The sequence below is a fragment of the Saccoglossus kowalevskii genome, chromosome 2 (genome assembly GCF_978046115.1).
Source record: "Saccoglossus kowalevskii chromosome 2, keSacKowa6.1, whole genome shotgun sequence".
NCBI lineage: Eukaryota > Metazoa > Hemichordata > Enteropneusta > Harrimaniidae > Saccoglossus > Saccoglossus kowalevskii.
Genome location: NC_140642.1, coordinates 20,828,520 through 20,842,081, shown reverse-complemented (window position 1 = coordinate 20,842,081; position 13,562 = coordinate 20,828,520). Strand labels below are relative to the sequence as shown.

General features: G+C 33.9%; 2 protein-coding genes across 2 annotated transcripts; both read left to right on the top strand.

The window, feature by feature from the left end:
* The first annotated feature begins 4,003 nt into the window (after positions 1 to 4,003).
* LOC146748266 (uncharacterized) lies at positions 4,004 to 4,393 on the top strand. Its single transcript, XM_085505255.1, has one exon. It carries the CDS (start codon positions 4,004 to 4,006, stop codon positions 4,391 to 4,393), a length of 390 nt encoding a protein of 129 aa, XP_085361381.1.
* A 1,824-nt stretch (positions 4,394 to 6,217) lies between these two features.
* LOC100368032 (retinol dehydrogenase 13-like) lies at positions 6,218 to 13,280 on the top strand. The gene is made up of 7 exons (XM_002735839.4): positions 6,218 to 6,392; positions 7,862 to 7,980; positions 9,051 to 9,206; positions 9,335 to 9,439; positions 9,990 to 10,202; positions 12,195 to 12,402; positions 13,043 to 13,280. Exons 1-7 carry the CDS (start codon positions 6,331 to 6,333, stop codon positions 13,140 to 13,142), a joined length of 963 nt encoding a protein of 320 aa, XP_002735885.1. The 5' UTR covers positions 6,218 to 6,330; the 3' UTR covers positions 13,143 to 13,280.
* The last annotated feature ends 282 nt before the right edge of the window (positions 13,281 to 13,562 follow it).

Below are 13,562 nucleotides of genomic sequence, written 5' to 3'. Positions count from 1 at the left end.
TAACATTTGACAACGAACTGATAAGTTGCAAAAGTTTGACCTTACCCACTCGTACTCATACTCATACTCATACTAAGACAATAAACACAGGTCACGTATACAATACAAGTACGCCAGTAAATGGGAGCATGTCATCACTGGAATTATTCTGTTGCTAAATATACTGGTGCATTTCATGACCATACCACACGTTGTTATTACATTTTACTTTAAATAACCATTCCTTCAAGCAATGGCAGCTACAATTGGGGCAATACCACCGACAAGAGTACTCGATCAACTGCTTTTGAACTGTCCATAGCATCAGTGCCAACATTCAAAGTATTCCATGAACCTTATTATTTGGGTTTTTGGTTGGGGGCAGAGAGAGGATATACATCACCAGTTCCGCCAATACAAGGTTATAAAAAGATGGAAGTGAAGTCATTTCTTGAAGCAGATTACCTAGGGTATGAAGTAGTCATATGCATTTAATTTCGGGCCTTCATTAATAAAATGGGTACAAACATTCTATACAAACATTCAAAGTTGCGTTTTGAACAAAGGTGCCAGTACTGGGTGGTTTGAGGTACACAGAGGGGTCAGACAAGGATGTCCTTTGTCCACTGCTCTATTTGTTGTTTCGATAGAACTACTTTTAATTCATATTAGAAATAATGAACGTATTAGGGGTATTACATTACCCTCTGGATACCAGCGAAAAATATCTGCTTATGCAGACGATACGACATTCATACTTAAAGACAGCTCATCCATTCAGATTTCCCTAAACATCTTATCTGATTTTAGTAATCAGTCCGGTTTGACTTTAAACTTAGAGAAGACAGAACTAATTCTAGTAGGCGACCAGAATGGGGGATGGGTGCTTCCACAGGGCTTATCGCCATCTTTGGGTCCCGTTAGGGTACTTGGGGTATATGTAGGTCACGATAAATACGAAAATGAAAACTTAATTTTTGGACAAAAATTAAAAAAATGAAAGATAAACTTCAGATTTGGAAATCGAGAGATTTAACCCTTCAAGGCAAAGCATTATTGGGCAAATGCTTCGGAGCCTCACAGTTAATTTACATTATGAATAGTATACCCGTACCAGTTAATGGTATTAAAAAAGCAGGCGCATATCTATTTAATTTTCTGTGGAAAGGAAAAAAACATCATATTAAGAACAATACCATGATTGGCCACTTTTCTCAAGGTGGCGTTAACTGTTTAGATCTTGAACTAATGAATAAAGCATTAAAATTAAAATTAACGTGGATAAACAGAATATTAGAATCACAGTCATCCTGGTCCAATTTTCCAAACCATTATTTTAATAAATTGGGAAGGCTGGCCTTGCTTATGAATTGTAATTATTCGATTGACTCGCTCTCAGTCAAGATACCTATTTTTTATCGTGAAATTTTTAGTCACTGGGCAGAGTTCCAAAAATCACAAAATGTTGCCGAACCTAAGCCAGGGATGCATATAATATGGAACAATAAGTACGTACTTATTGATGGAAAATCGATATTTTACCGCAATTGGTTTGACCATGGTGTGAAGTACGTAAGTGATTTGACTGATGAGAATGGGGAGGTTTTGTCACTCAATCAGTTCCAGGCTAAATTTAATATAAAGTCAGATTTTATTAAATATTATGGTTTAACGTCCGCAATCCCCACAGAATGGAAATCAGCATTAAAACAGCGTACGTCGCCAAAGGAGACGAGACCTATTTGCGAAAACTATAGGCGATATAGCAAATTCAAATGTAATGACTACTACAATGTTTTAAGAAATTCAAAATTTGAGAAGGCCACTGCATTAAGCACCTTTGCTAGTAAACAATATACAGATGATGTAGACTGGCAGGAAGCCTGGAAACAAATTAAACAGATAACAATCAACGAAAAAATGCGCGGATTTCAGTATAAAATATTGCATCGAATTCTTGCGACAAATGTTTTTCTATACAAAAATAAGAAAATTGACGATGACAAATGCAAAAACTGTGACTTAAAAGAAGATTTAGAACACTTGCTGTGGGAATGTGAAGAAAGCCAGAAATTCTGGAAAACATTTAAAATATTTTGGATAAATATATGTGCCGAAAATATCAATATTTGTAAAAAAGAGGTAATCTTTAATTCTGGTGGTAAAAGTAACTTTCAAGCCCTGTGGAAGCACTTAATTTTACTTGGGAAATACGAATTTTATATTGCGAGGTTCAATAATTCTAAACCAAACTTAAACTTATTCATTGAAAGAGTAAAACAAACCTTTAACCTAGAAAAAGCAATTGTAGAACAATATAACAAATACGAAATATTTGTTAACAAATGGGAAAATATAATGAAATACCTAGAAAAATAAAAATACTGTAAATATATATATATATAACATGAGCGACTTTGACCTTGTTTTTTGTGTTTTTGTATTTGTATTTTGATCAACTTTATTTGTTCTTTTTTTTTGTATTTGTATTTAAAAAAAGTTAATCAGTATTCTGTACATCACATTTTAATATACGATTAATTAAAATCTGTGCATTGTATTTATTACATCACACTTTAATATACGATTAATTAAAATCTGTGCATTGTATGTATTACATCACACTTTAATATGCGATTAATTAAAATCTGTGCATTGTATTTATTAATCACATTTTAATATACGATTAATTAAAATCTGTGCATTGTATTTAATACATCACACTTTAATATACGATTAATTAACATCTGTGCATTGTATTTATTAATCACATTTTAATATACGATTAATTAAAATCTGTGCATTGTATTTAATACATCACACTTTAATATACGATTAATTAAAATCTGTGCATTGTATGTATTACATCACACTTTAATATACGATTAATTAAAATCTGTGCATTGTATTTATTAATCACATTTTAATATACGATTAATTAAAATCTGTGCATTGTATGTATTACATCACACTTTAATATACGATTAATTAAAATCTGTGCATTGTATGTATTACATCACACTTTAATATACGATTAATTAAAATCTGTGCATTGTATGTATTACATCACACTTTAATATACGATTAATTAAAATCTGTGCATTGTATGTATTACATCACACTTTAATATACGATTAATTAAAATCTGTGCATTGTATTTAATACATCACACTTTAATATACGATTAATTAAAATCTGTGCATTGTATGTATTACATCACACTTTAATATACGATTAATTAAAATCTGTGCATTGTATTTATTAATCACATTTTAATATACGATTAATTAAAATCTGTGCATTGTATTTAATACATCACACTTTAATATACGATTAATTAAAATCTGTGCATTGTATGTATTACATCACACTTTAATATACGATTAATTAAAATCTGTGCATTGTATTTATTACATCACATTTTAATATACGATTAATTAAAATCTGTGCATTGTATGTATTACATCACACTTTAATATACGATTAATTAAAATCTGTGCATTGTATTTATTACATCACATTTTAATATACGATTAATTAAAATCTGTGCATTGTATGTATTACATCACACTTTAATATACGATTAATTAAAATCTGTGCATTGTATTTAATACATCACACTTTAATATACGATTAATTAAAATCTGTGCATTGTATGTATTACATCACACTTTAATATACGATTAATTAAAATCTGTGCATTGTATGTATTACATCACACTTTAATATACGATTAATTAAAATCTGTGCATTGCATTTAATACATCACACTTTAATATACGATTAATTAAAATCTGTGCATTGTATGTATTACATCACACTTTAATATACGAAAAAAAAAAAAAAAAGTAGTCATATGCAAGGATGGTTCTCATGGTTTCAATTGTAAAGTGGACTATGAGAAGTACTTACCGCATGGGTTCATCCATACATTCATCATCAGGGACCCCAATAAATCAGTTCCCTCGTCCTAAAGCTACTGCAGAAATTACAAGAAGATAAATTATGGGACCATGAATTGACAATGTCGTGTAAAACATCAGCACCAAACATAAAACCTGTGTACGACTTGTTTCAGTACGTGAAGGATGACCTCGGTCAGACTCCAATCATCGTTGAATCTGATGACTTGGTCAACTCTCCAAGAGAAGTGATACAGAAGTACTGTAGAGCAACAGGAATTCATTTCTATGAATCCATGTTGAAGTGGGAACCTGGAAACATCAGCCATTTTCCAGAGATTCTGACTAGTCCAGGCATTGTTCAATGTTATCAAGTATCAATTGAAAGTTCGTCGTTTGTTGCTCCACAAATATCCGAGAAGAAAGCTGTAGTTGACCTTCCTGAGGAATTAGTGACCTTCATCGAAGATTCAACTAAAATGTATCATGAAATGGCAAAGTTTAAGTTATAATTTTCACAGCTACTGTATATTTGAATTTTAATACAAGGTAGTTAACATAACATATTACAACTATAACAGCATCTAATATACAATATAAGGAGTGGGTATACTGATTGTAAACGTATGAGTATGAGGAGATTTAAGGAAATAAACTTATTTTTTGGTAATTTTTCGAGGCGCGCAGGGCTGAAGGCTTTTATCCAAAACAACGTGATTCAAACCAACAAATGGAAACCAACTATCATAATAAAAAGAAATTTCAAAAAAGATTCTGTCACAAATTTATAGATATAATCATTTTTATAAACCTTTACCGAGAATTGATGTTGGAAATATATGAAATCATTTGTTATTAGTATTGTTTACTTTATCATTCAAATGTCCGCACCTGTCCATATAAAGTGCGAGCATGCTGGGAAATACAGAACATTTATTTTTTGGGACCAATAACATTGTTATATTTTGTATAAAACATTCCTGCTTCAGCATCCTTGCGTTTTGGGGTTTTATCAAATGTGAATATGAGTTTGCATTCCTGACACGTGCTCTATAAAACTTCACTTAGTTTGGTGTTGAAAGCTGTAATAAATAAAAATGTTATGTTCTAATATTCAACATTTGCCAGATCAATCCACGACGGACGGACAGAATAAATAAATCAATAAATCAATAAATAAATAAATAAATATTTTTCTTTGTATTCTATCTGAACTTCACAGCATGTCATATTTGCTGCCAAATGTGATTGTGTGCATGCGTCAAATGACAGGGTCACGTGTTTTACATGAGATAACCGATTAACAGATTATAACTTTACATGAATACACATCCCCAGTGTGATTTCATTGATCAACTATTCAATTTGTGGTCATGTGACTCGCCTATCTCATACAAAAAACTTACCTCAAGACTGTTTAAATAGGGAATGTTCAAAGTTTATAGTATGATGGGTTTAAATTTGCTTCGTAAAAACGGGTAATCCATTATCGTTGAATGGAACTGTAAATTTAATTTCAACTCAATATTTTGATCATTCTGTCAGTCTGAGGGTTTAGTTGATGTGAAGTTAGCTTGGGAATGTACGTTATACATTATTTATAAACATAAATATATAAGCGGGGGAGTCGTCACCTCCCCATGCGTTATATGGCCGTAGCGTGTCATTGTTTACAAACAAGCGTCTACCCATGAGCCTTTGCGTTTTAGCGTGTGTTGTTATCGTCGCCTGGGAATCAATTCTCGCGCGTGCGCAGGTGACGACCCTCCCGCTTGAACTCAAGCGGCAGTTACTCATTGTATGGGCGTGTACAATGTCGTTGGCTGTTCTAAGGCGTTCTAATTTATGCGTGAGCACTTCACTGAATAGACAGAGGCACATGCCCAGCCAATCTAATCGCTTTGTTTCAATTTGAATTGAAAAATGTCGGTTTTATAAATCGATACAAGTATATTTATGAGTAAGCACATGCCTTTGTTGCCCTCAGTGTAAATACTAATATACTAACAAGCTCTATACTGGTACTGTAGTCCACAGCTCAATTTAATATGTTTATTCTGATTTAATTCGAACGTATTGTAAAGTATATGTGTACACAAATAAGTATCACATTTTAATTAAATTCATTTTTGTGAACAATTTATGTCCTACTTGTATTTCAAACTATTCTAACAAATATGTTACACAACTCATTGCCTCACTGTATAAGTATAGCCCGCTCCAGTAGTTTGGCAAAACAAGCAATTTCGCGGAATAGCGCCACCAGCGGCGTAAATATACCAGGCATCTTTGTACGTAGTGTGATCACCTGACGAGTCCACGCTTGACCTCTTGAATGCTGTAGGGTCAGCGTTTCATTCAGACTTGGTCGTTGGCGGGTCGACTTGAAATTGTATCTTGTGTAACTGCTGCGTTGTATTAAAGCGTCCCACTTAAGTGCTCTGACGACATGACAGCTGCGTTACCTGTTGGTGTTGGTGTTGGCGCCATCGGTGCTGTATATTTGTTGAGGTACAGTATAAGCTATTTTTAGCTCCCATTATATTTGCTAGCTACGATCGATGTTGCTCTACCTATATTTTGTTCTTGTTGAGGTTTCTGTTTGCGGCCGGACATGGGATTGTGAACCACATCTATATATTTGAAATTTCATTGATATTAACATATATGTAAATCACCTACGTTCTTGTCATTGACAAGTTAGGTTGGTTTGCATCACTGTCAAATAGTTGTGTAGGAAAAAGCCACATTGCATTGCCTTTCTCGACTTCTTCTGCCACTTGCGAAGCAACATTATCTTGCTGGTTGATTCCTTCAAAGTTGCAGCAGTACTATAGATTCCTATATTGAGCTGTATTTTAAGTATGTCACAGAACATCCGTGTTAGATGTATTAACCATATGCATGGGCGGTAATAAAACATTTTAGCGTGCTTTTTGGCATGTCCTTGTGTAGCAACGTGACACAGAATGTGACAATAAAATAGGCCCTCTACAACCTGACCATGCTTTACTAGATAACGCATCTGCATCAATTTCTGTCATTGAAGTTATTGGCTGATGATGAGGCAAAATGTATGGGGGGGGGGGGTCCAAGCTATGCTTAAGATATACGGACCGTAAATCGCAGAGAAGCTATTCGTAATCCAGATGATATGAATCGTCATGCGTTTGGGGGGGGGCATGCTCCTCCCCCCCCCTCTGGATCCGCCACTGGCACGAGTCAAAGTAATGCATGATATATCTTGCTGGCTGAATACAGCTCTGGTCACAGAACTGACGGTTGTCCATTGCAGATAATACATATACACGATGACCCGACTGTTATTTGCACATGGAATTGGTTCATGGTGAATAATGGGGCTTGTTACCTAGGATACGCATATAAATCACCACCCTGTCTGGAACACATGTTATGATCAAACTTTTGGGTGATTAATTATAAACAAATATTTTGTGTAATTATTGATAATATGTCACGCATATACATAACACCATTATTTATAAGGAATTCAATCTCACAATTTCATAATACATTAATAATTGGTATGAAAGTTGATTATTTATAAACTTTATCTTCAAAATAACATATAATACGGTTAAAATGACATAAAACAGCATGTGTCACAAAACACAATTTTCCCGGAAAACTTTTGGTAGCGCCTATCTACGAATCTTGTTTTTCCTAAAATAGAACATATATATTCAATCTACTATATTCAAAACGCTTACATATTTCGAGTATTACAATTAGTATCATCACAACAATTTCAGATAATAGTGGGTCAATGAATCACGCTGGCCATTGTGGATTTGTATACAAATGATATTCATCTGTTGTGGCACTGTGATCGATGCAAATTGTTTTCAACAACTGTCATTTAACATTTATAAACGGTTATACATAATGTATTTATAAACATTTATGGCGTCTTTGAATTCAGAGTGTATAACTTACACACTAACTTCACTCCATATTAGGCAGTATTTCAAGGGTGGAGTGTGTAAGAGCAACGCAAGACTGGATGACAAAACAGTCCTGATAACTGGCGCTAATACCGGTATTGGAAAGGAGACTGCTCGAGACATGGCAAGAAGAGGTGACTATATTAAATACACTTGTGTACAATAAAGTATTACATGTGGATGCACGTTTCTGTGATGAATTTGTTTTTGCGTATCTGTTGACTGACTTAATTAGCTGATTACTAGCGAATTGCTGTGTTATGTCTGGCATCGTTTAGGCCATTTGATGTTCTGGACGGAACTCGACTCAGTGATTTGGAACTAATTACGAGATAACCGTCGCTATTCGGACTACTATTTCTGACAGTTAGTATTCGCAAATATTAATATAGTGAACGATCAATCAAAAAATATGACGTGTTCAGTACTTAGTGTGATTGGCTGTATGATTTAAGGTTACGCCTTAGTCTTTATACTGTTTTGTAATTGGTTAGAGTTTTGAAAATGAATAAAGTTGATTTAGTTGGTCTTGGCGAGTACACAAGGACAGACGCAGTCCAGTCCTGGAGAGTCTTGGGGCGAGCCTTGAGGCAGTCCAGTCTTGGGCTAGTCTTGGGTCAGCCTTGCGATAGTCTTGGGGACTTTTCCCCAGGGCGCTGTGTCTTATAGAGTGCTCGACTGATCGACTAAGACGAAAGTTGAAACGTATTTTGCTATGTGTGTCTTATTTAACTGTAATGTTTAAGTGACTTTCCCGATCCCGTACCTCAAGGGGACGCGATAGAGAGACCAGACGCTATTCCCCCCTGGCACGTGTGGAGAACTCCAGAGAGAAGAATCCCCGTGATATTTCTATAAGCACAGTTTACGCAAGCAGTGCTACAGCTACTGTGTTTGAGTTAAAAATGTTTGTTAATGAGTGGGTTGTGGTAACAATACACCGTCAAAACATAACACTGGGTATTAAATTTGTCTGATGACACAGTGGCGAACGGTACAATTGTCTATCTAGACAAGAGACTTAAAATAGACTGGTATCGTGACTGTTTTTTTGGGTCCAATGAAACCATTTATAATATGATCAGATAATTCATTTAGCTAATTATCTGCAAATCTTCTTGGAGAATGGCGATGCCTCTCAAATGAGTCTTGTTATGCAAGATTGATTATTGATTTAATTGAAAACTAACTAAATTGATTTTAGGTGCACGTGTAATCATGGCATGCAGAGATCTGGACAAGGCTAACAAAGCCGCTGATGAAATAAAGCAAGAGACCGGTAATGAAAATATAGTCGTAAAGAAGCTAGACTTAGCGTCCCTGAAGTCAGTTAGGGACCTCGCAGCTGATATCAACAAAGGTGGGTATATGCGTTGTATTTGTCATCTGTTAATTTCTTAACATGCCAGTGTATATGTATGCTGATTACACAAGTATACATGTCTCGTACTTAGTAAAAGTTATCGATATTTCATCATTTCTTGACAGAGGAATCACAGTTGAACATCCTGATAAACAATGCGGGTCTGATGTGGTGTCCACGTATGGAAACCGAAGATGGATTTGAGATGCATATCGGAGTTAATCACCTGGGTACTTAATATAGATAGTATACATTGTGTTGAGCAAACCCCACTCTACACTCGAACTAAAATGCAAGAGGCGTATGTAATGAGATTTATCCAACGTATCCAATGTATGCAATCGTGTTCGTAATTAGTAATAACTGTCTAATGTATTTAATTAACTCGGATGCACATTTCCGTTGCATATTTTTGCTTGCGATGTGTACTATTTTCTGTGTGTTTACTTCTAATTTAAAATACGGTGAGAGCTACTTTGTTTTCATTAGGTTTACGCGGGTGCAATTTCCGCTTCTGTACACCCAACCTTTCGGAATGGCCACTTTTGAAATAGTTGCTTGTTTGTCTCGATGGAATGCAAATGCGCATACGTGTAAAGTAAATTTAGGTGAATCATGAATTATCCCCAAGTGAACATTTCGTACCAATACAACAACGTATGTGGCTTACGCTGCTTTCTCCAGATTGTTTTTTGGTTACGAAGTTACTGTGCATTGTCCAAATCTGTGCTATTTGACAGAAGCGTTTCAGCTGATAACAGTATGTTTCTGTTCTCACAGGACATTTCTTATTAACCAATTTACTGCTGGACCTAATAAAGAAATCATCCCCGAGTCGGATCGTCACCGTGTCCTCAATGGGACACACTTTTGCCAAGGAAATTAATTTTGATGATATCAACGCCGAAAAAAGTTACAATAGAATAAACGCCTACTCTCAAAGTAAACTGGCAAATATATTGTTCACGAGAGAACTGAGCAAAAAATTACAAGGTATGTTTGCAATACACATTAATGTAGTACTTCATTCAAATCATCGAAACCACGGTATGTGTTTATTTGTACGTTATTACCATCACTAACAACAATGTACTTTTTGACCTTTGCTAGTAGTAACTAAATGTACAATATATTAACTGGGTCTAATCGAAGTGTCCTATGTATTGTATTTCGTCATTAACCTTTCATAGTGCATTATTTTAAAAACCGTGGTACGCTATCTTAACAAGTGGCAGTATGCTTTAAAAACGTGAAAAAATTACACTCAAGAATCACGTGACTGTAACATCATATTCACCTGTTAACAAAAAGATACATGGTCCATATATAACCATACGTTTGTTCATACGAAATCGAATTATTTAAATAAATAACACATGTCGATTTTATATCTATAATATGTAGCATTTTTGAAGGTGTTGTATATCTAACATCTGCACCATATTGTAAATTATTTCCTTCGATTAACAAAATAATTTATTTCTGAAGACGTCAATATATTTACTGTTATAAAAACACATTGACAACATCTTCAGTATACATTAAGGTAACTGTATGAGCGGCCTTCACAAACTGTTAGGGTAATCGGTGAGCGAATGCAGTAGGAAAACGAATCGCATACGTTGCTAAAATAATGTTTGAAACAAAAACTCTCTTTGACAAGTGTATTAAACAATCGATATGTATAGCGAAACAGTCCTGATTGACCCTATTTCAAACGGTCATTACACTCTATGCTATGATTGTATTGTAATGGTTATTCCATCTTTTCCCCCCAAAAAATTGGCTTCTTTTTCTCCGTAGATTTTGAAAAAGTTGACCTTAGGTTGGTTTTGAACCCACAACACAACCGCAGCAAGTAGATTCTCTAACGACTGAACTAACAGAGAGTTGGTCGGTTTACGAAGATAATTACGTAAACAAAGCTAGTATTGTCTTATCCATTTTGAAATAAGTAAGCGTACAATTGTATTTACGTAAATAAACCGTGTGCACGGGACAAAGCAACTAGTTTTTGTATCTTTACTTGTTATCCCGTGTTTATGATTGCAAAGTTGTGGTTGTGTTGTGGTCAGCATCTTCTAAACGCACGGGGCAGATGTTTACAAGATTACATTCATAAACGCACTAACATGTGAGATTATCAATATTAAATAAAACGTCCTGGAACTTATTTTTCAGAAAAGTAAAGAACAATTATCACGGATGACCCTCTCATTATATTTGTAACCAAAAGAGCATTTTGGTAACGTCCATAAACAAAGAGTATCTTTGTCCCTCAATAATAATTAGCGTACGTTCGCAAATATATATATTTTTTGAATTGGTACAGTTGGTGTCATCATTGTAATTTGTCACAGGAAATTGCAAAATTAATTTTAATTACAAAGCAAATTGTTGTCATAATTATATATTAGCAGTATTAGTCATTGTCATTGACTATGTTGTTTTCAACCATCATTTGAAATTAAAAACTATGATTATGATAATTTTAATTATAAAGCAAATTGTTGTCATAATTATATATTAGCAGTATTGGTCATTGTCATTGACTAAGTTGTTTTCAACCATCATTTGAAATTAAAAACTATGATTGTGATAATCTTAATTATAAAGCAAATTATCGTCATAATTATATATTAGCAGTATTGGTCATTGTCATTGACTATGTTGTTTTCAACTATCATTTTAAATTAAAACTATGATTATGATAATTTTAATTATAAAGCAAATTATCGTCATAATTATATATTAGCAGTATTGGTCATTGTCATTGACTAAGTTGTTTTTAATCATCATTTGAAATTAAAAACTATGATTATGATAATTGTAATTATATAGCAAATTATCATCATAATTATATATTAGCAGTAGTAGTCATTGTCATTGACTAAGTCGTTTTTCAATCATCATTTAAAATTAAAAACTATGATTATGATAATTAACTGAAATTTTGTTGTTCAAATCAATTCTTTATATTTACAGGAACAAAAGTAACTGTTTATTCACTGCATCCTGGCGCAGTACGAACAGAGCTGGACAGATATATACCTGCGTATTTTAGATACGCAATGTATTTTCTGTTATATCCTATATTAGCCCTGACATTGAAGTCGTCAAAAGATGGAGCACAAACTTCTATTCAATGTGCTGTTGCGGAAGAACTCAAAGATGTCTCTGGATTGTATTTCAGGTGACTATAATAATGTGTAATATACTTGATGTATACAAACACAAGTTGGCAAAACTGTCTGTTTTATTTACTTTCAAAAAGGAACACGACAGTTGAAGTAATTCCACTGTTGATGACATACGAATAAAGAAACCGATCAGCTAGCGGAAGAGTTCAATTTGTTTCCTTTGGGTTTACAAACCATTAAAACCTAGAAGAAAACCTAACAATAATTCAATTCTAACTTTTCAAAACAAAAACATAATGATATATCAACTCTTTCAAATAATGTGTGTTAGAGGCAATTTGTTTAATCAAATGCAGTCAGCCAGGTGTCGCACCAACGCTTTGAAGCAGAACTAAAACAAAACTGTGAACTAACAGCCGCTTTCAGTGGTATTTCATTGAACTACAACTACACCATTTTATCAAACTTAGCATCGAAAGGTACATAAATAATGAATATAATAAAATAAAATCAAACCAGCAATACAAAGAAGAAAATCGTGTACAGTATACGTTTTTCATTAAAATGTACACTGAAGCACATTCAACTAGCATCTGATTTTTTTTTTTTACCATTCGTTTCTGTTACTTACAATATCAGTGATAGTATCTTCCTACTTATGATATGGATTTACATGTTTTATTGAATTCACAGTGACTGTGTTCCCAAGCAGCCAACCCCTGCAGCACAGGATGATGAAGCTGCGAGGAAACTATGGGAAGTTAGTGTAAAGATGGTTGGTTTAGAAGAATAGGTTTTTGCAAGATCTGTAACAATCATACTCGATTTATGGATGTCGGCTTGTAAACGATGTACATTTAATATAGAGAATTATTCCATACAGTAGAGAGGGAAATATTTACTGGGTTACATTTTAACGGATTTAATGTTGCAGGGATATTCACTGGGTTTTAAATCACTGGTTTGTGAAGGAAACAATACATTCTGTTGTTAAATTTGCATATTCACTGCGTTTTAATTTGGAGCACTTGGCTGTTAACTAATAAGCGAAAATTAAACCCAGTGAAAAATTAAGTCATATACAGTATATCAATACATGCATTGCGCATCCTACTGTAAATGCATTAATTATTCACTGGGCTTTAATTTCACTATTTTCGCTGATAAGTAAAATCCGCTAATTTAAATTAAATCTAGGTAAACATGTAAAATA

What these genes read in the sequence shown, in the direction of transcription:
- LOC100368032 (XM_002735839.4), top strand. Translation starts at nt 6,331, where the DNA reads ATGACAGCTGCGTTACCTGTTGGTGTTGGTGTTGGCGCCATCGGTGCT. An exon ending in TCGAGACATGGCAAGAAGAG is followed by an intron (nt 7,981 to 9,050) that starts GTGACTATATTA and finishes AATTGATTTTAG; the next exon opens with GTGCACGTGTAATCATGGCA. An exon ending in TATCGGAGTTAATCACCTGG is followed by an intron (nt 9,440 to 9,989) that starts GTACTTAATATA and finishes CTGTTCTCACAG; the next exon opens with GACATTTCTTATTAACCAAT.
- LOC146748266 (XM_085505255.1), top strand. Translation starts at nt 4,004, where the DNA reads ATGTCGTGTAAAACATCAGCACCAAACATAAAACCTGTGTACGACTTG.